General features: G+C 48.2%; 1 protein-coding gene across 1 annotated transcript in view; it reads left to right on the top strand.

The window, feature by feature from the left end:
* The window catches only part of LOC138282981 (glutathione synthetase-like), a 234,175-nt gene that overhangs the window by 160,765 nt on the left and 50,447 nt on the right, over positions 1–22,963 (top strand). Inside the window, exon 11 of the mRNA XM_069221069.1 lies at positions 21,332–21,413. Coding sequence (XP_069077170.1) covers positions 21,332–21,413 — 82 coding nt within the window. The remainder of the gene's footprint in view (positions 1–21,331; positions 21,414–22,963) is intronic.

The raw sequence follows: 22,963 nt of genomic DNA, 5'->3' as shown, positions 1-22,963 counted from the left end.
TGGTCCCCCTTTTTAAATATTGGTGCCATCTCAGCTTCTAACCATGAATCGAGGACTGCTGAACATTTTAGTATTAAAATAAAGTTTTGGTTAAGCGTTACCCTCCAAACTACCATTTCTAAACAGAAAAGATCACCTGGGATTTTGTCTAGACCCAGAGCTTTATCCCTCTGTGTGAGAGAACGGGGCTGATTTCAGAGGCCCCCTAACTTTTTGCCCCCATTTTCCACTTTTTGCTGGTGTTTTCCTGATTCTGATGGTGCCCTGGGTACTGCTAACCATTCCCAGGACCTGTGCTCTGTATAAAATCACTATGCAAATTAGGCTAATTATAATTGCTAAGTCAACCTACCTATAAGTCCCTAGTAGGTAGGGCATGTAGGTTTAGGGACCCCCGCATAGGTAGTGCACCCATAAGTGCATTGCTGTGGTGCCCAGTGTCATTTTAAAGGCAGGCCTGCCTTGCTGGCTGCTTTTAAATTAAAGTTATATGCAAATTCGACTTTGGAATTCAAAGTAGTTCCAAAGTCTTAAACTACCTGATTTTGTTTTTCCCTCATTGTAGTGAATGGCCTTCATAGGCTAGAAGGGGGAGACTTTATTTTAATTTTAAAAGTCCCCTTAAGTGACAGATACAAAAAGTTTGGTATCAAATTAACTGTTATACATCCCATAACTTCCAGTTGTTGGATTTAATATACTTGTTCAGGTAAAGACTTTTAAACTTTACCTGAAAAGTTGCCAACTTCAGCCCTGCATTGTTTTTGCTGCTGTGCTCTGATTGGCCAGCCTCTGGCAGCCTGGCCAGGCTGCCTTGATGAGGTGTGAAGTGGCCTGGCATCACACAAGGAGATGTGCCTGTGGTAGGAGATCTCCCCTCAGCAGATGGTGAGGCAGGAAGGGGGAGGGCTGCCAAACTGGTCTTCAAAGGCAGAGAAGAACATTTGAAGCAACCCAGCAACACCCCCACATCCTGCAAACCCAGACAATTAGGTGGGACAGGGGTGTGTTTATGATTTTAAGCCACACCAGTGGATGGGCTCAGCCAGATGTAACCTCCAAAAATCACTTTCAGCCATGATGGATTTTTGAGGAATGTTGCCTCCTGGGATTGATTTTTGCCACACTTCCCAGGAAGTGGTCATCACAGGGGGAAGGGCCCTGCACCTGACTGGAGAACCAGGACCCCCCTGTTTTTCACCCAGGAGCAAGGATAAAACTGGCAGACCTGCACCCACACCTCAGATCCCCATCAGATTCTAACAAGGAAGAACCAAAGGAGAAGAAGGACTGCCCTGCTGGACCCCTGGCCTGCACCTGGACCCTGCACTCTGAAGGACTGCACCAGCTGCACACTTGGGCTTCACCACAAGAGTGACTTTGCCTGACTTTAAATGGTTCAAGGAGGGACTCCCTGTTTGCTACAGGTGAAACATTGCTAACCAGAGTGCCCTGCACCAACTCCTGAAGAAGCCAACCAGCTGACCACTGTCCAGTGGCCAAAAAGGAGTTTGCGCCAGGTGCATTCTGGGAGTTGTAGTCCACACCCCCATGGATCATCTCAGAGCTTCTGGAACCTTGGGGTGAGCTGTGGACCCCAAAAGAACCTTAAAGGAACATCTGGGAGAAGATCCAGAAGTTTGGAGAAGTTTGTAGAACTTTTGAAAAAAAGCTCCATGGAGGGACCGACCCTCTGCGGCAACTCTAGCCGGCTTGCCTCAACCGCGACCCGGCCTGACTTGCAAGTTCGTCCCGCTGAAGAAAATCTCCAAAAAAGAGACTAAGGCCCTCATTATGACCCTGGCGGTGTTGCACCGCCAGGGCCAACGGGGGCGGGAGCACCGCCGACAGGCCGGCGGTGCTCCCTTGGGCATTCTGACCGCGGCGCTTTGGCCGCGGTCAGAAATGGAAAACCGGCGGTCTCCCGCCGGTTTTCCGTTGCCCATTTGAATCCCCCATGGCGGCGCAGCTCGCTGCGCCGCCATGGGGGATTCTGACACCCCCTACCGCCATCCTGTTCCTGGCGGTTCGCCTGCCAGGAACAGGATGGCGGTAGGGGGTGTCGCGGGGCCCCTGGGGGCCACTGCAGTGCCCATGCCAATGGCCAATGGCATGGGCACTGCAGGGGCCCCCGTAAGAGGGCCCCGCTAGTATTTCACTGTCTGCATAGCAGACAGTGAAATACGCGACGGGTGCAGTAGCACCCGTCGCACCTTCCCACTCCGCCGGCTCGATTACGAGCCGGCTTCATGGTGGGAAGGTCGTTTTCCCCTGGGCTGGCGGGCGGCCTTTCGGCGGCCGCCCGCCAGCCCAGGGGAAAAGTCAAAATACCCGCCGCGGTCTTGCGACCGCGGTACGGTATTTTGACGGCGGGACTTTGGCGGGCGGCCTCCGCCGCCCGCCAAGGTCCGAATGAGGGCCTAAGTCCGAACGTAGGAAGTTGACCGGGACCTCCCAGCCAGCGTATCCAAGGAGGGCTCCAAGGACATCGTATCAAGATCCAGGTTTTCCCCCGTCAAAGGATTTTCGCCTCAAAAAAAGACTAAATCCGAAGGTAAAAATATCCACCGAGGGCTCCCGCGACGCGTATCCGAGGAAGAGTTCCAGGAGGCCGGATTGGACTGGCAGGTTCGTCCCGCTGAAAAAAATCTTCAGTAAAGCGGCTAAGTGCGAAGGTAAACTTTTGACCGAGGCCTCCCGTGGGCTGTAGCCGAGCCGGGCTCCATCGTGGTTGGCCTTAAACTTTGACTTTGCCCCAGTCGAGGTGAGACCAGATGACCAGATTGGCGCTTTTTGTTTCTATGCGCTAGAAAACAATAATTCTTTAAAAATGTATATCTCTGGTTGCCCTCATCTGATTTTATTCGTTTTTGTGTCATTTTAAAGATACAAATATAATATATTGTTATAAATTGGTTTTTGATTTTTAAACTGTTTCCTGTGTTTTATTTAATTACTGTTTTGTGATATTTGAATGCTTTACACTCTGTCTCCCAAGTTAAGCCTTGTCGCTCATTGCCAAGCTACCAAGGTTTGAGCTGGGTTTAATTTACTGAGACCTAACTGGACCTAAGAGGAGGTTAGTGGCCTATTGCTAAGTGTAGGTACTTACCTGCCCTTACCAATAGCCCATTTTCAAACATTTTTGTTGCGCAGTGGTTGGATCCTGTGCTTGTGTTCAGTATCACATTACAGTTTTAAGTAAAACAAATAAAAAATCCTTCAAATTGTCCTAGTGGATTTTTTTAATTTTTTTTAAATTTGGATTCATTTCAATTATTTAATTTTTGTGATTTTTCTAAATTCTTGTTTCCAATTTTTGCAAAACGTTTTTGTTGACACAAAACTAGGGAACCATGTAGCTTGATCTGGCTAGCCTACCCACACTGACAGTAGTCCAGCTTAGGGGGTTGTGTACTGCATGGGGGCTGCCTGCAACCACTGACCACATGAAGCATGTCCTGATTAAATCCCTGACAGCATGGGCTGAGGCCCAAGAAGTAGGCCCAGAAGAAGCTCCAGAGGAGAAAGAAGCAGGGGAGCTAGCTCCAACCACTCATGGGAGGGAGGGCACCTGAGCCTAAGTGAGGATGAGGAAGACCGGTCCTCACTACACACAGTCACTATGGTCATACCCAAAGCTAGTTGGGAGAAGGGGGTCCCTACAGGAGGATAGAACCTGTCCCTCAGGGAAAGAGAGCTGGAGGCCCAGCTAGCATTCATAGCTTTGGAGGCAGAAAAGCTGGCCCTAGAAAAGAAAAAGTGGGCAAAGAAAGAGAAAAGAGATGGTGGCAGAGACAGAGAAGCTGAGGTGCCCATGGGTGGGGGATTTTGCCCCAGATTACCCAAGTGGGTGGTTCCTGCTTATGTAGAGGGGGGTGACATAGACAAGTGGCTGGGGGCCTTTGAGAGGGCCCTCCAAATGAGAAGGGCTAGGCCTCAATACTGGGGTTCACTTTTATGGGAGTTGGTCCCCAACTCAGGGAGGGATAGGCTTCTGACCTTAAGTGGTGAGGAGGCAGAGTCATACCCTAGTGTGAAGAGGTGCTTAACCAAGAAGTTTGGTCTGACCCCAGAGCAGTACAAGATGAAGTTCAGGGACACCCAGAAGGTCAATACCCAGTCTTGGCTTGACTTTGTAGACACCCCACTTAAGGCACTAGAGGGCTGGATTCAGGGTAACAAAGTAAATACTTATGAGGGGTTATACAATCTGATCATGAGAGAGCACATCTTGATCATCATGAAATGTTTATGAACTAATGCATAATAATGCCACATAGAAAATGTATTGATGTATTTTGCTAAACGCATGCTTGAAATGTGCCCACAGGGAGTGGCCGTCAATATATACGGGGACTAATGAAATTGATTAATAATGATGAAATGTTATGTTAAAGTATGGTTTTACACTAATTATTAAAGGTTATATGCTAAAGATCTGCTAATAAATCATTAGGCCTTAGTAAACATGAGTCGAGGCCTAGCTGCCTGATTTCATATTAAATGTGTTATCCAAAAGCTAGAAGCTGAATGTAACTGTAGAAGATCCGTTCTCATGAGATTCGACTTGCTTGAAGAAACATTTTTTGCTGAATGCAACAGTGTAGACTAATCCCAGGTACAAGGTCGCCTGAACCGGTACAGACAATGGAGCCACTGACTGAAGATGTGCAAAGGACCACGAGAGTATGAAATCATACCGGACATTCTACCCGCTGGAGACGTCAATCATAAGCACCAATAAAATACGTGAGAACTGTTATGGGGTGACAAATTTGATGAGCTAATTGGTAACCTATTGGATGGAGATAGTGGGGTGCAAACCCTCAACCAGTGGAGAATTAGGGTACTGTACAACGAAAAAGGGATAAAAACCCTTAACACAAGGAAGTAGTTTGGATCGGAGAGACTTAGAGACTAGGAGTTAGGGAGATGCCATTCTGAACTACTATGATCCAGACACTTTGACCCTCTGCATAGAGACTTTGCTGTTTGGTTCTTAAACCATCCTTGCCCTTATTTTGCCCATTTATACTTTACCTCCTTATGAGGGAAGTAACCTTTTACTCTTCTTACCCGACTTGCTGAGTTCCTGACTGATGGCAAATCAACTCATGTCCTGAGGACGAAGAATGAATCTGTATGCTGACCCAATATGGAGGGTAACTATATGACAATGAAATTGTGATTGTCTGGTTGCTTTTCCTTTCTAGGTACCAACTGCTTCTTTTGACAGAGACCTTAGTTAGAGGTTTTCCAAAGTGATGTTGCTGAATTGTTTTGCATGAAGCCCAACATGCCAATGCTAATTCGAGGTTAGTTGAGGGTTTCATTATATGGACGCAAATAGACAAATGACTGAATCTATGCTTTGTTGAATAATGGGCTAATGTTACTCTGCTAAGGATAACCTATATTGACGTCATGCTATGTTCTAATATTCGTGATCCTTGCTTTGATGAAACCTTATCAGAATTGCCATATTGTGACGATGCTAATGTGTTTCATGGTTTTGAGACTAATAAACTTGCTAGTAATCAGTAGGGAATAAACATTACAAAATCGTACTAAACTGGTGTGGTTATTCATGACTGAAAGGTCATGGTGGTTTTCTGAATATTATTAATGTCATTGATTAAGCTGAATTCTTTGGTTATGGTAAACATAGATGACGTTATTGACATATTGATTGACATGTTAATCAGTCATCTTGTCCTAAGATGTCTTCAATCAAGGTAGAAAGATTCATTGACCTAAAACGAGTCCCAGAGTGAATAAATTAGTCATAAAGGGAAGCGTTAACAGGTGCTTAACCAAGAAGTTTGGTCTGACCCCGGAGCATTACAGGATGAAGTTCAGGGATACCCAGAAGGTCAATACCCAGTCTTGGGTTGACTTTGTAGACACCTCACTTAAGGCACTAGAGGGCTGGATTCATGGTAACAAAGTAAATACTTATGAGGGGTTATACAATCTGATCACGACAGAGCAAATCTTGACGGATTGTATCCAATAAAGGTTAGGCCAGCATCTACTGGACTCTAAGCTGACCAACCCTAGAGAGCTGGGGGAGGCAGCTGAAGAGTGTTTGAGAACCAGGGTGGTTGTCAAGTTCCAAGGGGGAAACTCCAAGAAGGGGGGGATAGGTCCCCAAAAACCTAAGGAGGGAGGTGGTAAGCCCACCACAGAGACTCCCTCTGTACCCCAGAACCCTGAGAAGGAGGATAGTAAATCCCACTCCCACTCTGACAAGCAGAGACAGGGAGACCCATGGTATAAAAAACTCTTGGACTGTAAGGCTTGCTTTGACCGTCAGCAGACATGTCATTTCAGAGGAGATGCAGCCTGTCCAAAGAAGGCGGTTAGCACTGGGCTGTCCAGTGTAGCCATGGAGGAGGACTCCTCAGATGATGAAGTCCTCCTAGCATTGAGCTGGGAGACAGGACCAGATGGTAAGCTGGTGATCCCTGAGGGTGGGAGTAGGCACTTTCACCCCATTCAGGGGAGTGGGATCCGTACCACTGGCCTGAGAGACACCTGTGCCATTCACACTATAGTGAGTGACCGGTTAGTGACCCCAAACATGTATGTCCCAGGAGAGACCAGGAAAGTCAGGATAGCCACAGGGGAGGTCACCTCCAAACCTGCAGCCATAGTGCCCGTAGAGAGGGAGGTAATCCTTGGCTGGTTTAGGGTGGTAGTCAGTGCTGACCTTCCCCTAGATTGTATCCTGGGCACTGACAGAAGGGAGAGTGGAAAGAGGGGGTCTGCCACAGGAAGTGGTAGCCCCCCACTCTAGACAGCAAGAGGGGTGCCAGGACCCCACAGTTTCCTCTAAAGCAGCTCAGCCACCTGTCAGTGGAGAGCTTAGGGTGTGGCTCTGTGTACTGGCAGCTGTCAGTAGCCTCAGCTGGGTGCTAGCCTTCCTGGCAGCACTGTACTTGGCCTGGGAGGCAGACCCCAGGGCCAAAAGCAAAGTAGGCCCCCTGACCCTGTTGGTCATGGTGGGGTTGCTCAAGTTTTGGGTGACCTCTTTGGGTAAGCTAGGTGTTGCCCTAGCAAAGTTAGGAGTAGGGGAGGTGGGCACCTCACTACCCGAGTTGGCAGAGAGAGAGGAGGAAGACCCCACTAGAGGGGAGTTTCAGTTTGAGATGGGTCCTTTCACTGTTGGGATGGATTCACTACCCAGAGGGAGTGACCATGGCAGGAGGATGTAAGGCAGAGTAGGCCCTGCAAAGGGAAAGCCTGTTCTCTTCACTGTCATCCTCGCCTGACAAGCCAGGAAAACTCTCCCAGGGTTGGGCTGAGTCTCCTGGGCGTGTAGGCTGGGTGGGCTTGTGTGAGAGAACAGGGCTGATTGCAGTGGCCCCCTAACATTTTGCCCCGATTTTCCACCTTTTTCTGGTGTTTTCCTGACTATGATGGTGCCCTGGGTACTGCTAACCAGTCCCAGGGCCTGTGCTCTGTATAAAATCAGTATGCAAATTAGGCTAATTATAATTGGCTAAGTCAACCTACCTATAAGTCCCTTGTATATGGTAGGGCATGTAGGTTTAGGGACCGCAGCATAGGTAGTGCACCCATAAGTGCACTGCTGAGGTGCCCAGTGTCATTTTAAAGGCAGGCCTGCCTTGCTGGCTGCTTTTAAATTAAAGTTATATGCAAATTCGACTTTGGAATTAAAAGTAGTTCCAAAGTCTTAAACTACCTTATTTGTACATATAAGTCACCCCTAAGGTGTGCCCTATGTGCCTCAAGGGCTGGGTGCCATGTAACCATAAGCAGGGACCTTATAAAAATAGTTTTATAAGCCCTGGTGAGGTAAAAACAGGCACATTCGTTTTTCCCTCATTGTAGTGAAAGGCCTTCATAGGCTAGAATGGGGAGACTTTATTTTAATTTTAAATGTCCCCTTAAGTGACAGATACCAAGAGTTTGGTATCCACTTAACTGTTATAATAAATCCCACAACTTCAAGTTGTTGGCTTTAATATAACTTGTTCAGGTAAAGAGTTTTAAACTTTACCTGAAAAGTTGCCAATTTCAGCCCTGTATTGTTTTTGCTGCTGTGCTCTGATTGGCCAGCCTCTGGCACTCTGGCCAGGCTGCCTTGATGAGGTGTGAAGTGGCCTGGCTTCACACAAAGATATGTGCCTGTGGGAGGAGATCTTCCCTCAGCAGATGGTGAGGCAGGAAGGGGGAGGGCTGCCAAACTGATCTTCAAAGGCAGAGAAGGACGTTCGAAGCAATCCAGCAACACCCCCACATCCTGCAAACCCAGGCAATTAGGTGCTCCCTTCATTAGATTAGGAAAGAGCAGGAGAGGGGTGTGTTTATAATTTACTAAAAATAATTTACTAAAGTGAGTGTAATAATATCAACACAGTAAAAAATAAGTTAGGCAATGTAACAGTTATTTACAAATGTACAGAACAAGGGACATTGCCCACTCCCCAGTTCAGAAGGGCTACATGGCCACAGGCCAAAGTCCAAGGCCCCTCTTGTCACCTGCATCAACACGGAGAGAACACTGCAGGGGCATCAGTTGGCGAATAGGCAGGCACCTCAGGCGGAGGTGGGGAGGACCTCAGCCGGGAGCGGAAACTAGACCACTGATTCCGGATGGGGCAACATGCCCTGTGCTTGGTCCTGGGGAGTGATAGGCCACAGTCTCTTGAGTGGGTGAATACCCCACTGGTAAAATCAGTATGCAAATTAGGCTAATTATAATTGGCCAAGTCAACTTACCTATAAGTCCCTTGTATATGGTAGGGCATGTAGGTTTAGGGACCCCAGCATAGGTAGTGCACCCATAAGTGCACTGCTGAGGTGCCCAGTGTCATTTTAAAGGCAGGCCTGCCTTGCTGGCTGCTTTTAAATTAAAGTTATATGCAAATTCGACTTTGGAATTAAAAGTAGTTCCAAAGTCTTAAACTACCTTATTTGTACATATAAGTCACCCCTAAGGTGCGCCCTATGTGCCCCAAGGGCTGGGTGCCATGTAACCATAAGCAGGGACCTTATAAAAATAGTTTTATAAGCCCTGGTTAGGTAAAAACAGGCAAATTCGTTTTTCCCTCATTGTAGTGAAAGGCCTTCATAGGCTAGAATGGGGAAACTTTATTTGAATTTTAAAAGTCCCCTTAAGTGACAGATACAAAGAGTTTGGTATCCACTTAACTGTTATAATAAATCCCACAACTTCAAGTTGTTGGATTTAATATAACTTGTTCAGGTAAAGAGTTTTTAACTTTACCTGAAAAGTTGCCAATTTCAGCCCTGTATTGTTTTTGCTACTGTGCTCTGATTGGCCAGCCTCTGGCACTCTGGCCAGGCTGCCTTCATGAGGTGTGAAGTGGCCTGGCTTCACACAAAGATATGTGCCTGTGGGAGGAGATCTTCCCTAAGCAGATGGTGAGGCAGGAAGGGGGAGGGCTGCCAAACTGATCTTCAAAGGCAGAGAAGGACGTTCGAAACAATCCAACAACACCCCCACATCCTGCAAACCCAGGCAATTAGGTGCTCCCTTCATTAGATTAGGAAAGAGCAGGAGAGGGGTGTGTTTATAATTTTTAGCCACACCAGTGGGTGGGCTCAGCCAGATGTAACCTTCAAAAATCACTTTCAGCCATGATGGATTTTTGAGGAATGTTGCCTCCAGGGATTGATTTTTGCCACACTTCCCAGGAAGTGGTCATCACAGGGGGAAGGGCCCTGCACCTGACTGGAGAACCAGGACCCCCCTGTTTTTCACCCAGGAGCAAGGATAAAACTGGCAGACCTGCAACCACACCTCAGATCCCCATCAGATTCCAACAAGGAAGAACCAAAGGAGAAGAAGGATTGCCCTGCTGGACCCCTGGCCTGCACCTGGACCCTGCACTCCGAAGGACTGCCCCAGCTGCACACTTGGGCTTCACCACAAGAAGGACTTTGCCTGGCTTCAACTGGTTCAAGAAGGGACTCCCTGTTTGCTACAGGTGAAAAATCGCTAACCAGAGTCCCCTGCACCAACTCCTGAAGAAACCAACCAGCTGACCACTGTCCAGTGGCCAAAAAGGAGTTTGCGCCAGGTGCATTCTGGGAGTTGTAGTCCACACCCCCAAGGATCATCTCAGAGATTCTGAAACCTTTGGGTGAGCTGTGGACCCCAAAAGAACCTTAAAGGAACATCTGGGAGAAGATCCAGAAGTTTGGAGAACTTTTGAAAAAAGCTTCATAGAGGGACCAACCCGCTGCGCAACTCTAGCCGGCTTGCCTCAACCGCGACCCGGCCTGACTTGCCGGTTCATCCCGCTGAAGAAAATATTTTAAAAAAAGACTGAGTCCGAACGTAGGAAGTTGACCGGGACCTCCCAGCCAGCGTATCCGAGGAGGGCTCCAAGGACATCGGATCAAGATCCAGGTTTGCCCCGGTCGAAGCATTTTCGCCTCAAAAAAACGACTAAGTCCGAAGGTACTCCCAGGACGCGTATCCGAGGAAGAGTTCCAGGAGGTCGGATTGGACTGGCAGGTTCGCCCCGCTGAAGAAAATCTTTAGAAAAACAACTAAGTGCGAAGGTAAACTTTTGACCGAGGCCTCCCGTGGGCTGTAGCCGAGCCGGGCTCCATCGCATTCGGCCTTATACTGTGACTTTGCCCCAGTCGAGGTGCAACCAGATGACCAGATTGGTGCTTTTTGTTTCTAGGTGCTAGAAAACAATAATTCTTTAAAAATTCATATCTCCGGTTCCCCTTATCCGATGTTATTCGTTTTTGTGTCATTTTAAAGATAAAAATATAATCTATTTTTATTAATTGGTTTTGGATTTTTAAACTGTTTCCTGTGTTTTATTTAGTTACTGTTTTGTGATATTTTAATGCTTTACACTCTGTCTCCCAAGTTAAGCCTTGTCGCTCGTTGCCAAGCTACCAAGGGTTGAGCTGGGTTTAATTTACTGAGACCTAACTGGACCTAAGTGGAGGTTAGTGGCCTATTTCTAAGTGTAGGTACTTACCTGCCCTTACCAATAACCCATTTTCCAACACTCTAGATTTTATAATAGCTGTCCTGGTTTCCAGTAAGCTAAAGGTGGGCATCTCCGATCATTCTTAACACCGATCATATTTTACCTGGCTAAGTTGGAAGTCCTCATTTCTTTAACCTCCCAGTTTGTGTAGAGAGAGTTAAAATGAGCTCCCACTCCAGTGGTTGAATGTGTCAGTCTTTCTCTGTGATTTTACTTTTAGTCCCTTTGGCTAGAATATGCCCGAATTGCTTTGAGTCTGTAAGCTCTGCTGCAGACAATAGATCTCTCCAGAACCCCACTTCCCACGCCCTTTTTAGCCTCTGTCTGAGCTACCCTGTATAATTTCCTTTATGTGGCTTACATCCACTTTGTTAGAAATTAGGTCTCTAGTTGGCAGTCAGTTTACACCCTGTCCAAGTTCAGAACCTCACTCTAGTCAGGGTAAGGGAGTAACACACCTAAAATAACCCCTGCTCACCCCCTTGGTAGCTTGGCACAAGCAGTCAGGTTCATCGCAGAGGCAATGTGTAAAGTATTGGTACACACACACACACAGTATCACAGTGAAACACCACAAAAGTACTCAATGCGAGTTTAGAAAAATAGGCAATATTTACGTGAGTAAAACAAGATCGAAATGACAAAAATCCAACATACACAAGTAGTGATATCAATTTTTAAAGATTTAAAAGAGTCTTAATCCTGAAAAATCTGTGGCTGTATCCTTATAACACACATTCCCTTGGATGCATCAAAACAAAGATGATGCAGGCTGCAAAGGAGGTTATGAGTTTGAAAAGCAAGCAATGTGTCCATTATTTTCACGCTGGACATGCAATGTGTAGATTCTATTCCTACCCCGCTGGCGATGCGCTGATTCTTTACCCGCCCATCTGGCGTGCTTGGGTTCTTTCACTGTTGGGCTTGCAATGCGTCGATTCCTGGTTGCGGAGCAACATTGATGAAGAAAAATGACTCCCAGGGATGATGTGCAGAAAAACCAAAGGCACTGCAAGGATGTACCAGTTCTGAAGCAGGTGATGCCTTGATTTTGCAGCCACGAGACAGGTGCTGCGTTGATTTTTCAGCTGCGGTGTAGGCGCTGCCTTGATTTGAATGCCGCTACGGCCTCGGTGCGTGTATGTTCATTCAGGTTACCAGCTTCCACTTCTAAGCGTCCAGGGACTGGATTTGGCACCACTTAGCAAGTCAGGACTCACAGCAGAAGAGCCCAGGCACTGGCAGATGGAGGCAAGCTCAGTTCAAGCCCTTGGAGAACCTTGGCAAGCAGTATGTAGAAACCAAAGTCCAGACCTTTCACTCCCAGGACAGAAGCAGCAGGCCAGCAGAGCAAAGCATCAGGCAGAGGGGCAGTTCCTTCTAAAGCATCCAGCTCTTCTTCCTGGCAATTTTCCTCACTCCAGAAGTGTTCTGAAGTTGTGGGGTCAGCAGTCCAATGCTTATTCCCATTTCTACCCTTGAAGTAGCCAACAGCTTCTTGTAAGTCTCAGAGCCAATAGATCCTTCCAATTAACATCTTGGCCCTCATTACGACCCTGGCGGTCGGTGATAAAGTGGCAGTAATACCACCAACAGGCCGGTGATAAGTACCGCCAAATGATGACCATGGCGGAAAGATCTCCGAAAGACAGCCAATGTACCACACTGACCGCCAGGGCGGAAACAACAGTTACCACAGCGGTAGTTGCCTACAGCCAGGTGGAAGTCAATGTTCCGTCCACCATATTACAACAGCACAATCCGCCAGATTTTCCGGGGCGGTACCAACGACATCAAAAACCTGGCGGAAACTGAGCTCAGAAGTGAAAGGACTCACCATTGGAGACACAGGGAACAACCACGCCACCATAGAACACGAACTGTATGTATTTCCAATTATATTCTCCACCAGGAACACCAACGCCTGAGAAGATGACAACGGTGAGTACAGCCGCCTAGCAGGAAGAAGACAGTGACACACACACACGCACATCACACACCCCATACACACACACCATACACACAACCAGATGCACAAGAAAGCAAGTTAATCCCCCGAAATCGGCTGAATAATGCAAGTACAAAAATAATTTACTAAAGTGAGTGTAATAATATCAACACAGTAAAAAATAAGTTAGGCAATGTAACAATTATTTACAAATGTACACAACAAGGGACATTGCCCACTCCCCAGTTCAGAAGGGCTACATGGCCACAGGCCAAAGTCCAAGGCCACTCTTGTCACCTGCATCAACACGGAGAGAACACTGCAGGGGCATCAGTTGGCGAATAGGCAGGCACCTCAGGCAGAGGTGGGGAGGACCTCAGCCGGGAGCGGAAACTAGACCACTGATTCTGGATGGGGCAACATGCCCTGTGCTTGGTCCTGTTGAGTGATAGGCCACAGTCTATTGAGTGGGTGAATACCCCACTACTTCTGGAGGGGGCAACATGCCCTGTGCTTGGTCCTGGGGAGTGATAGGCCACAGTCTCTTGAGTGGGTGAATACCCCACTGGTTCTGGAGGGGGATACATGCCCTGTGCTTGGTCCTGGGGAGTGCAAGGCAACAGTCTCTGAAGTGGGTGACTTGCCCACTGGGTTCTGGAGGGTGCAGCATGTCCTGTGCTTGGTCCTGGGGAATGATAGGCCACAATCTCTCGAGTGGGTGAATACCCACTGGTTCTGGAGGGGGCAACATGCCCTGTTCTTGGTCCTGGGGATTGATAGGCCACAGTCTCTCAAGTGGGTGTATATCCCACTGGAATACACCAGGCCACACAGCAGCCCATGGAGGCAGGATTCCATTGCGTCTGCCGGCGGTGACGGCTGCACTGTGGTGGTGCTGGTGGTGGTGGGAGGCTCCTGCACATCCCCTCCACCTTCGGATGGATGCACAACACTGGTTGGTGGTGGGAGCTCCGTGACAGCTGCTGGAGCAGGCTCCTTGCCCTTTCCGGGGGCAGGCTCCTTGCCCTTCTTGCCTGCTGGGCCAGGCTCCATGCCATTTTGGGTTGCAGGTGCAGGCCCCTTGCCCTTCTTGCCTGCCGGTGCAGGCTCCTTCCCCTTTAAGCTGGCTGGTGCAGGCTCCTTCCCCTTCATTAAATGTGGCCTGGATTCCTTCCCACCACAAGTAGGTGCAGATAGAACTGGGCCTGTGGACTCTGTGGCTGAGGTGCGTGGCTGGGTTTGTGTTACCTTGGCCATATGTGCAGGACGGTTGGGAGGGGTAGGGAAGATTTCAATGGTGGATAGGAAAAGTTTCTTAGGGACATTGGGGCGGGAAGAGGGAGAAGGAATGGGAGTGGAGGATGAGGGAGTGGTTGTTGGAGGTGTTTGTCTGCTGGATTTTGGTGCCGGTGCATGGGTTGTATGCTGTTGTGAGATGGATGGCTGTTGGGTGTCTGAGTGCTTGCTTTTTTTGCTTGCTTTTTTGTTCCTGGGGGGGGGCAGAAACAGTGGGAGAGGACAGAGGGGACGTGTGCGTGGCTGTTGTGGAGGTGTCTGCCAGTGAGGTGTGTTTTCTGCTTGGTGTGGTGATGATGCTGGTAGTGGATGATGATGTAGTGCATGCAGATGTGAGTGTGGATGTGGCTGGGAGGGAGGTGGTGGAGGTGGAGGAGGGGGAGACATGGAAATAGTGGATGTTGTAGTGTCTGCAAATGAATGGTGTTTGTGTGAGTGCCTGTGGGATGAAGTGTGGTGCTTGTGTTTGCCTGTGACACTCTTGTGTGTTGTCTTGTGTGCATGCTCATCTGTATGTGTGCCAGGGATGGGTTTGGGTTGAGGAGAATAGCACTGGGAAGTGGAAGTTGTAGGGGGAACAGTAGAAACAGGGACAATGGCTGCCATCAGGGAGGAGGCCAGAGCCTGAATCGATCTCTGTTGGGCCGTCAATCCAATGTGAATGCCCTCCAGGAATGCATTAGGTTGTTGCATTTGGGCTGTCAGACCCTGGATGGCATTCCCAGTGGTTGACTGCCCTACAGAGATGGATCTCAGGAGGTCAACAGCCTTCTCACTCAGGGCAGCAGGGCTCACTGGTGCAGGGCCTGAGGTGCCTAGGGCGAAGGAGATGTCTGGGTGAGCTGGCACAGGCCACTCGATAAGGGGCTGCTGGGAGGACGGTGCTGGTACGGAGGTTGGCGGCTTTCCTGTAGCTGGGGTGGTTCCAGAGGTGCCCGCCACCACCAGGGAGCTTTCATCGGAGGAGGTATCTGTGTCTGAAGTGTCCCCTCCAGTCTCCACCGTGGTGCTCCCTTCGCCCTCCGTCCCACTGGTGCCCTCAGCATCGGTAGACTCTACCTCCAGGGTCCTGTGGGATGCAGCTCCCTCTGTAGCCGGTGCCGCTGCTTGTCCGCCAGATGATGCTAATGCACATAAGGACAGGATGGCAAAACAAAAAAGGGGGAGAGAGAGACAAAGGACACACTGGATCATTGGCTGCACCAACACCACTGTTGGCGTATACAGCACCCTCACACACAGGGAACAGGCCTATGCACTTTGCATTGCACCACCACTGATATTGCTAGCCACCAAGGCATGAGGAGGGGCACACACTGCCAACTGCAGCACACCTGGGACCCACGCAGCCCTGACCAGTAGTGGATGCTTACAAGCTAGGTAGGCAGGATTATCCCTTCAGAACCCGAGCCACCAGAGGACCTACGGTGCTAGGTCAGGCCTGGCATAGGGGCACCCACTGACACACATCCACCACCCGAATACCACCCAACAGGCGTAAATTGTAATGATAGTGACTGTACCCACACCCTTGTTGCTGCTGTGATGCCCTAAAGCGCACATCCAGCTCTGTATAGACTACTGCCAGTATGCGGCCATCAGAGGGGGTCAGGGTTCGACGGGCACCCCTTCCTCATTTGTAGGGCATCCCCAGCTGGGCCTCCATCGTCTTCCGTGCCCAGCATCTCAGGTCCTCCCACCATTTGCAACAGTGGGTGCTTTGCCTGCCATAAACCCCTAGGGTCCGCACCTCCTTGGCGATGGCAAGCCATATACCCTTCCTTTGGTGGGCGCTGACCTGCAGAGGCAATACACACAGAAAAATACCATTAGACAAACAGTTTAGCCTGTTACACATATGGCCCACCATAGCCGTTCCCATCACCATTGGCACACACATAGTCCAGCACCAAAGCTGTACACAGCGAAGAGGACATCCACCCACCACCCTTACAAGAGGCCTTCACACACACCACTCCATGCATCCATGCCACATGCATTGTGCCCACAGTGTACTCACCTTTTGGTCTGGAGGCCAATACAGCAGTCTGTATTGGGGTAAGACCCCATCTACCAGTCTCTACTCCTCCGAAATGAAGGCTGGGGCCCTTTGCCCGGTCACACGGGCCATGGTAGGTTCCAGACACAGGTCACAGCAGCACATGCAGTGTAGGTCCTCTCCTATGGAAGGCCAGTTAGCAAGTGAGGAATATGATAGAAAATGGCGGTCAGGTCCGCGGCGGTGCATACCGTCACCGCTGACGTAGCTCACCATTGGCCACTGTACCCCATAGGGGCCAATATTAACCAAGGAGGAGTTGCACAGTGGTTCCCGACCGCCTCCCGCCACGGCACACAACATCAGCGGAATTACCTCACTTCCACCAGTCCTTCCACACAGGACAGGCGGACACCATTTCGGGGGGAGGGCAGCACTATGGATTCATGCTGCGTCACTGGAGAAATAGGCACATACTGGACAGATCACACTGACCCATTACAAGTTTACAGATTGAAAATTCCTGTTTTGGCTCACATGGTCAGATTGTGACATCCTCCTCACTCTTGTGTCCCTTAGATTCCTACTACTGTGAATGAATAGGAGATGGAGACATACCCCCATGTACAGACCTCCAGTGGACTTGGCAACATTGGAGGATAGGCACATTGTCCTCACCTATGGACTGGAAAGGGCCACAATCACAGAGCTCTGTGCCCAATTGGAGCCTGAGCTGATATCTGATATCCGTCACCCCACTGGGATCCCCCCTCTTGTGCCAGTGCTATCAGTGCTCCATTTCCTGTCAACTGGTTCTTTCCAAGTGACATTGGGCTTGGCAGAAGGAATGTCACAGCCAATGTTCTCAAACGTGCTGAAAAGAGTGTTGTCTGCCCTGATAAAACACATGTGCAGCTACATTGTTTTCCCCCAGGTTGAGGATTTGGCCACAGTGAAGGCCGAGTTTTATGCAATGGGACATATCCCCAACATTATTGGGGCGATTGATGGAACACATATTGCATTTGTAACCCCCCCCCCCCGGCAGAATGAACAGGTTTTCAGGAATCATAAGAGTTTCAACTCTATGAATGTGCAGATGGTGTGCTTGGCGAACCAGTACATCTCCCACGTCAATGCTAAGTATCCTGGGTCGATGCATGATGCCTTTGCCCTGAGGAATAGCAGCATCCCAAATGTGATGGCCCAACTACAGAGGCACAGGGTGTAACTAATAGGTGAGCCTTGGTCCCCACCCAGTATATGTTGGGGATGGGAATGGAGCGGGCCATATAGGATAGTGTGTGGCTAAATGTTGTCCCTCAATATTTGCAGGTGACTGGTTACCCAAACCTATCATGGCAGCTGACCCCTGTGAGGAATACCAGGACAAGGGCAGAAGAACGTTATAATGAGGCACATGGGTGAACAATAAGGATCATTGAAAGGACCTTTGGGCTCCTTAAGGCCATGTTCCGGTGCCTCCATCTAACAGGTGGATCCCTGTGCTACTCACCTAAGAAGGTCTACCAGATAGTAGTGGCATGCTGCAAGTTTCACAACCTGGCCCCCAGACGCCATGTCCCTTTTCTGCAGGAGGAGGAGACTGGAGATGCCCATGTGGCAGCAGTAGACCCTGTGGAAAGTGAGGACGAGGAGGCAGAGGATGAGGACAACAGGACATCAATTATTCGACAATACTTCCAATGGCACACAGGTAGGACAGTGAAACTTTACATTTCAATGCCTTTGGTTGTAATCTGTATGGCAATGGCATGCTGATATTTCCCACTTCTATGCCCACTTACTGTTCCCTCTGGCTATTCATTTTGCAGGTGTTGGTGAATTGACATATACTCCTGGTGTGATCATTACAGCCAGCTACAGGTCATTAATCTATGCTCATTCTATGTATAGTAAAATTGCAATGTGTGTACCTGTTTCAATCAATTCATATTTGATATCCATGATATACTCCAAATAGTTTTTTTCCAAAGGGTGTTTATTGAAATGCTAACAGATAAGGGGCAAGTGCAATGGGATGGGGTGATGATGTAGGAAAGTCCAGGGTATTGTTCAAGTCTGTTGGTAGCACAGGTGCATTGTCCAAGGGGGCATAGGAAGGGGAGCAATGGCAGTTCAAGGTGGACCGGGTGACTTAGTGGGACACAAGGGTGACTGTCAGGAGAGTCTCATTTCCTGGCGGGGGTCTTGGCAAGTGTCTCTGGCTTCTGTCTGGATCGCAGGGAACGTTTGCGGGGTGGTTCACCTTCTGCAGGGGGAGGGGTGCTGGTGGCCTGTGAGTCCTGTGGCGGTGCCTCCTGGCCACTAGCGGCAGCGGAAGTGGAAGGCTGTTCAGATGTCTGGCTAGTGGCAGGGGCCCGCTGGTGTGAGACTGCCTCCCTCATAATGTTGCCCATATCTGCCAGCACCCCTGCAATGTAGATCAGGGTGTTGTTAATGGCCTGCAAGTCCTCCCTGATCCCCTGGTACTGTCCCTCCTGCATCTGCCTGTTCTCCTACACATTGTCCAGGATCTGGCCCATCGTATCCCAGGAATGTTGGTAGGCTCCCAGGATCTCGGCGAGTGCCTCTTGGAGATTCGGTTTCCTGGGCCTGTCCTCCCCCTGGCGGACAGCAGTCCTCCCAGTTCCCATGTTGTCCTGTGCCTGTCCCCAGAACCGTGAGCCCCCTGCCACTGACCCCAGGTCCCTGATTGTCTTGGGTTCGAGGTGTGGCCTGGGGTCCCTGTAGAGGTGGACACACTGCTGATTGACCTCTGTCCTGTAGACAGAGGTGTGGGTAGTCTGGGTGGGTGCTGTGGTGGTGTTTCCAGATGTGGGAGGCTCTGTGGTGGTGTGTGACTGGGCCTGGGTGACCGGCTGTCCAGTGGTCCCTGAGGGGCAAGGTAGGTCATCCAGATCCTGAAGACCAGAGTTGCTGTCATCACTGTGGGCCTCTTCAGTTGGGGGACTGGATAGTGATGGCACCTCTTTTCCACTGACATTGGCTAGGATACCTGTGGGGATGTAAATGGTTGGATTTGCCCTTCCAGCTTTCACTTTTATATGTTAGTGCATAGTGGAATTGTTTGTTCTCTCTGCTATGCATGCTTTAGTGATTAGTGTCCATGCAGGGCTGTGAGTGGTGTCCATGCATTGGTACAGCATACAGGGCTTGGCATTGGGATGAGTGAGATGTGATGGTGGGGTGTGTGGGATGCAGTGGAGGAATATGTGACAGAACAACTAGGTCCTAAACAACTATAGCTTAAACCACTACTGCTAAACAACTAAAAAGTCTCTACAACCCCTTCTCTTGTGAAAATACCTTACTGCCAACTTCAAGTTGGTCGTAAAATGTGATTGTTTTGCGATTGCATTTCAGTTGCAAAGCCTTTGTACATACCAGTGCGATTCAGAATTGGGAAGGTACGCCCTCAGCACATACCTTCTAAATTGCAAGTTGCAATGGCCAACCAAACCAAAACTGCAATTCTCAGAAATCGCAATTTTGTCTCGTCCCTGCGAAAAAGCATTTTTGCATTTGCAAACTACCTGATTTTGCAAAGCAAGCCATTTGTAAATGCAAAAAAGCTTTGTACCTGTGGCCCTAAGTCTCCTTAGGTAATGACTTGTCCTTGAAGTTCCAGCTGCAAGTCTACTGGAGGTGTGTTGTATTGCAGCTTGATCTGACAGCATGCTGCTCAACATCCTCTTTATTCTACATCTTATGTGAGCTAAGTATGAACAATAAAGTGAACATGGTAGAAAGGCATACATTGTATATAGAATTCCAGACTACAATTGGCATAGTTTTGAATTGCATTGCTGTTTTGTGAAGTTTATGCAGTACATGTGAGCTTGAGGGTCTGCAAATCCTTTACTTGAATTCAATTAGTGAGCAATCCCAACAATTCCAATGTACAGAGAAAACTATTTTCTAAAATCCTGATTGGAAAGAGGTTGTAGCTACTTGGGTTTGTGTGCCAAAAACATAAGAACGTCCAGTGAACAGGAAGCTTGTGTAGTTAAAAATGAAAATCCAGTTAGTAGAAGAATGAATAAGCAAACTCGCTTTCCAAATGCAAGGGATTGTAAAGATGTAAACCTGCCTAATAATAAAACAACATTGCATAGTCAAATTGTGAGTGTATTAGCTGACGTGTTCTCTTTCCTCTTGATTTGCCAGGAATGTCTTTGAATACGTTTTCTCTACAAAAGGTTATGTTCTTGAGTAATCTAATATCCATCTGGTTTGGTACAATTGTGATCCCATTTCACACACACCGACGTTGATTATGCTATGTCCGTTGTAGGAAAATTGAATTTAACATCACAGGAATCAAAGCTCCTTGAGCTGGGCCTCAAATTTCATCTTAATAAACCAGATCCTGTTCTTTTGGTGGAAAGATCTTTATCGGAAACAGAAATTTGTTCCCAGATTTCTCACAGATTGGGGTATTTGATCAGCCTGCACAAATTTGTAATTACACTGGCGAAAGTTGGTAAATTCACAATTTAATTTATCTGAATTATGTGTTGTTTTCTAATTGTCTTTACAATGGAGAGATACCCAAGATACTAGTTTGAGTAGAAGATATCTTCTCACCGAGAGACATTTTCTACTCAAACCAGTCTACTAAGATTATTTAACTAGAAATGTGTGGTCACGTAAAATAAATTGTTACAGTTATTTTCCCTCATAGAATAATTGCCAGGGGCGAACAACCTAGAGATGATGACAGCCTCCTGTGTCTGCCAACTACAACCAGCTACTACCTTCCAAGTATCAGAAGTCAGAGAAGGAACTATTCTGCCAATGTACTAAGGATTTACTAATGAGTGGATGGAAAGTGAACATTGTCCTAGTTCTTAACATGTTGACACCAACGTTCATGTTCATATGGTTATAGAAAGTGAAATGTTGGTTGAATGGAGTAACCTTGGTGGTGCAGTTATTACAAAAACAGACTTCACTGTATTTCCACTTACATTTGACGCTGTGTAATAACATGCATAAACATAAGTGAATAATAAGTAGCCTTTTCTTGCTTCCTATTCTCTTTTCCAAAAGGGTGAAGAAGGAGATCGGAATGCTGCAATGGCCATCAAGAACCCTGAAAGATTTGTGCTGAAAACTCAGCAGGATGGTGGCGGTATGTCAATCCCTTCCCTTGTCGCTTGTATCTCAGCATCAGGTAATTTGTGTCCAAAGTCACTGAAAGGCATGTTCTAGAAGCAATCCTCTAGTCTCCTGCAGATATGAAATGGAGCAGATTGTCACAGGCAGTGGGACTTTGGTGGACATCCAGCACACAGTACAGATACACACACAGATACACACTGTATGTCTTGATGTTGAACTGTGCTTATGTAGTCAAATAAGAGCGGTATTGTGTGACCATGTAATTGTGCTGTCTCTGCTGCACTAATTAGAATACTGAACAGAAATGTGTATAATTGTTTCCTCTTTGTTTCATGCACACTTGGCTCCCTGGTTGCAGCCCCTACAACTGTGCTTTCTCTTTTTCACCATGGATCCTACAGTATCATACATTTGTGCCATGGAACACTGACGTGCTGCTTATACTTACAGCCCCTCTCTCACTCAGGCAGAGCAGCCCTACTTGCATTAATTAATTCAGCTGCTATTTCCGATACAATAATGGGTAGCAGAACATGTCACCAACACTATGTGTGAGTGACCGGAAGCCATTTTGCCCATTGGTGTTGAGGAAATCACAATCTTACTTAATACCTGGAATATCTTCTCACAACCCACAGCATTGACTGCTGAAACACCTTGACTTGCCCTGCTGTTGGGGTTGCAGCATCTTCCTGGTGTGTTAATGGTTGATGTCCCATGATGGATCTACATCTCCTGCATAATGAGGGCTCTGGCTGCCTTCATTCACAGACTGGTTCCGATTTCAGAAGTAGTAAAGGTGTCAATGCAGGTGGGATTGACAGGTATGGAGGGGATGCTGCACGCTGGTGTTCGGACAGGTCCTGGTTGTTGTTAGACCTGACAGCCTTGGGTGGTCACCCCTAACTTTTTGCCTGCCTCCATCCACTTTTGGGACACTGTTTCTGCTGGTCTTAGAACTCTGTGCACTTTACTACTGCTAACCAGTGCTAAAGTGCATGTGCTCTCTCCCTTAAAACATGGTGACATTGCATCATACCCAATTGGCTTATTTAATTTATGTATAAGTCCCTAGTTAAGTGCACTATGTGTGCCCAGGGCCTGTAGATTAAATGCTACTAGTGGGCCTGCAGCATTGTGCCACCCACTTAAGTAGCTCCTTAACCTAGTCTCAGGTCTGCCATTTCAAGGCCCGTGTGTGCAGATTTACTGCCAATTCAACCTGGCATTTAAAATTACTTGCCAAGCCTAAAGCTCCCCTTTTTCTACATATAAGACACCCCTAAGGTAGGCCCTAGGTAACCCATAGGGCAGGGTTCTGTGTAGGCAAAAGGCAGAACATGTACCTGTGTAGTTTAGATGTCCTGGTAGTGTAAAACTCCTAAATCTGTTTTACACTGCTGTGAGGCCTGCTCCTTTCATAGGTTAACCTCCACGTCTGGTTAGGTTTAGTTGACAGCTCCCTTGTGCATTCACTCAGACAAACCCCAAACACAGGATGCTCAGTCACACTTGCATACATCTGCATATTGATTGGGTCTTCCTGGGCTGGGAGGGTGG

The sequence above is a fragment of the Pleurodeles waltl genome, chromosome 2_2 (assembly GCF_031143425.1).
Source record: "Pleurodeles waltl isolate 20211129_DDA chromosome 2_2, aPleWal1.hap1.20221129, whole genome shotgun sequence".
Classification (NCBI taxonomy): Eukaryota; Metazoa; Chordata; class Amphibia; order Caudata; family Salamandridae; genus Pleurodeles; species Pleurodeles waltl.
The sequence above is the reverse complement of the archived record's forward strand: the minus strand, read 5'-3'. Positions and strand labels throughout refer to the sequence as shown.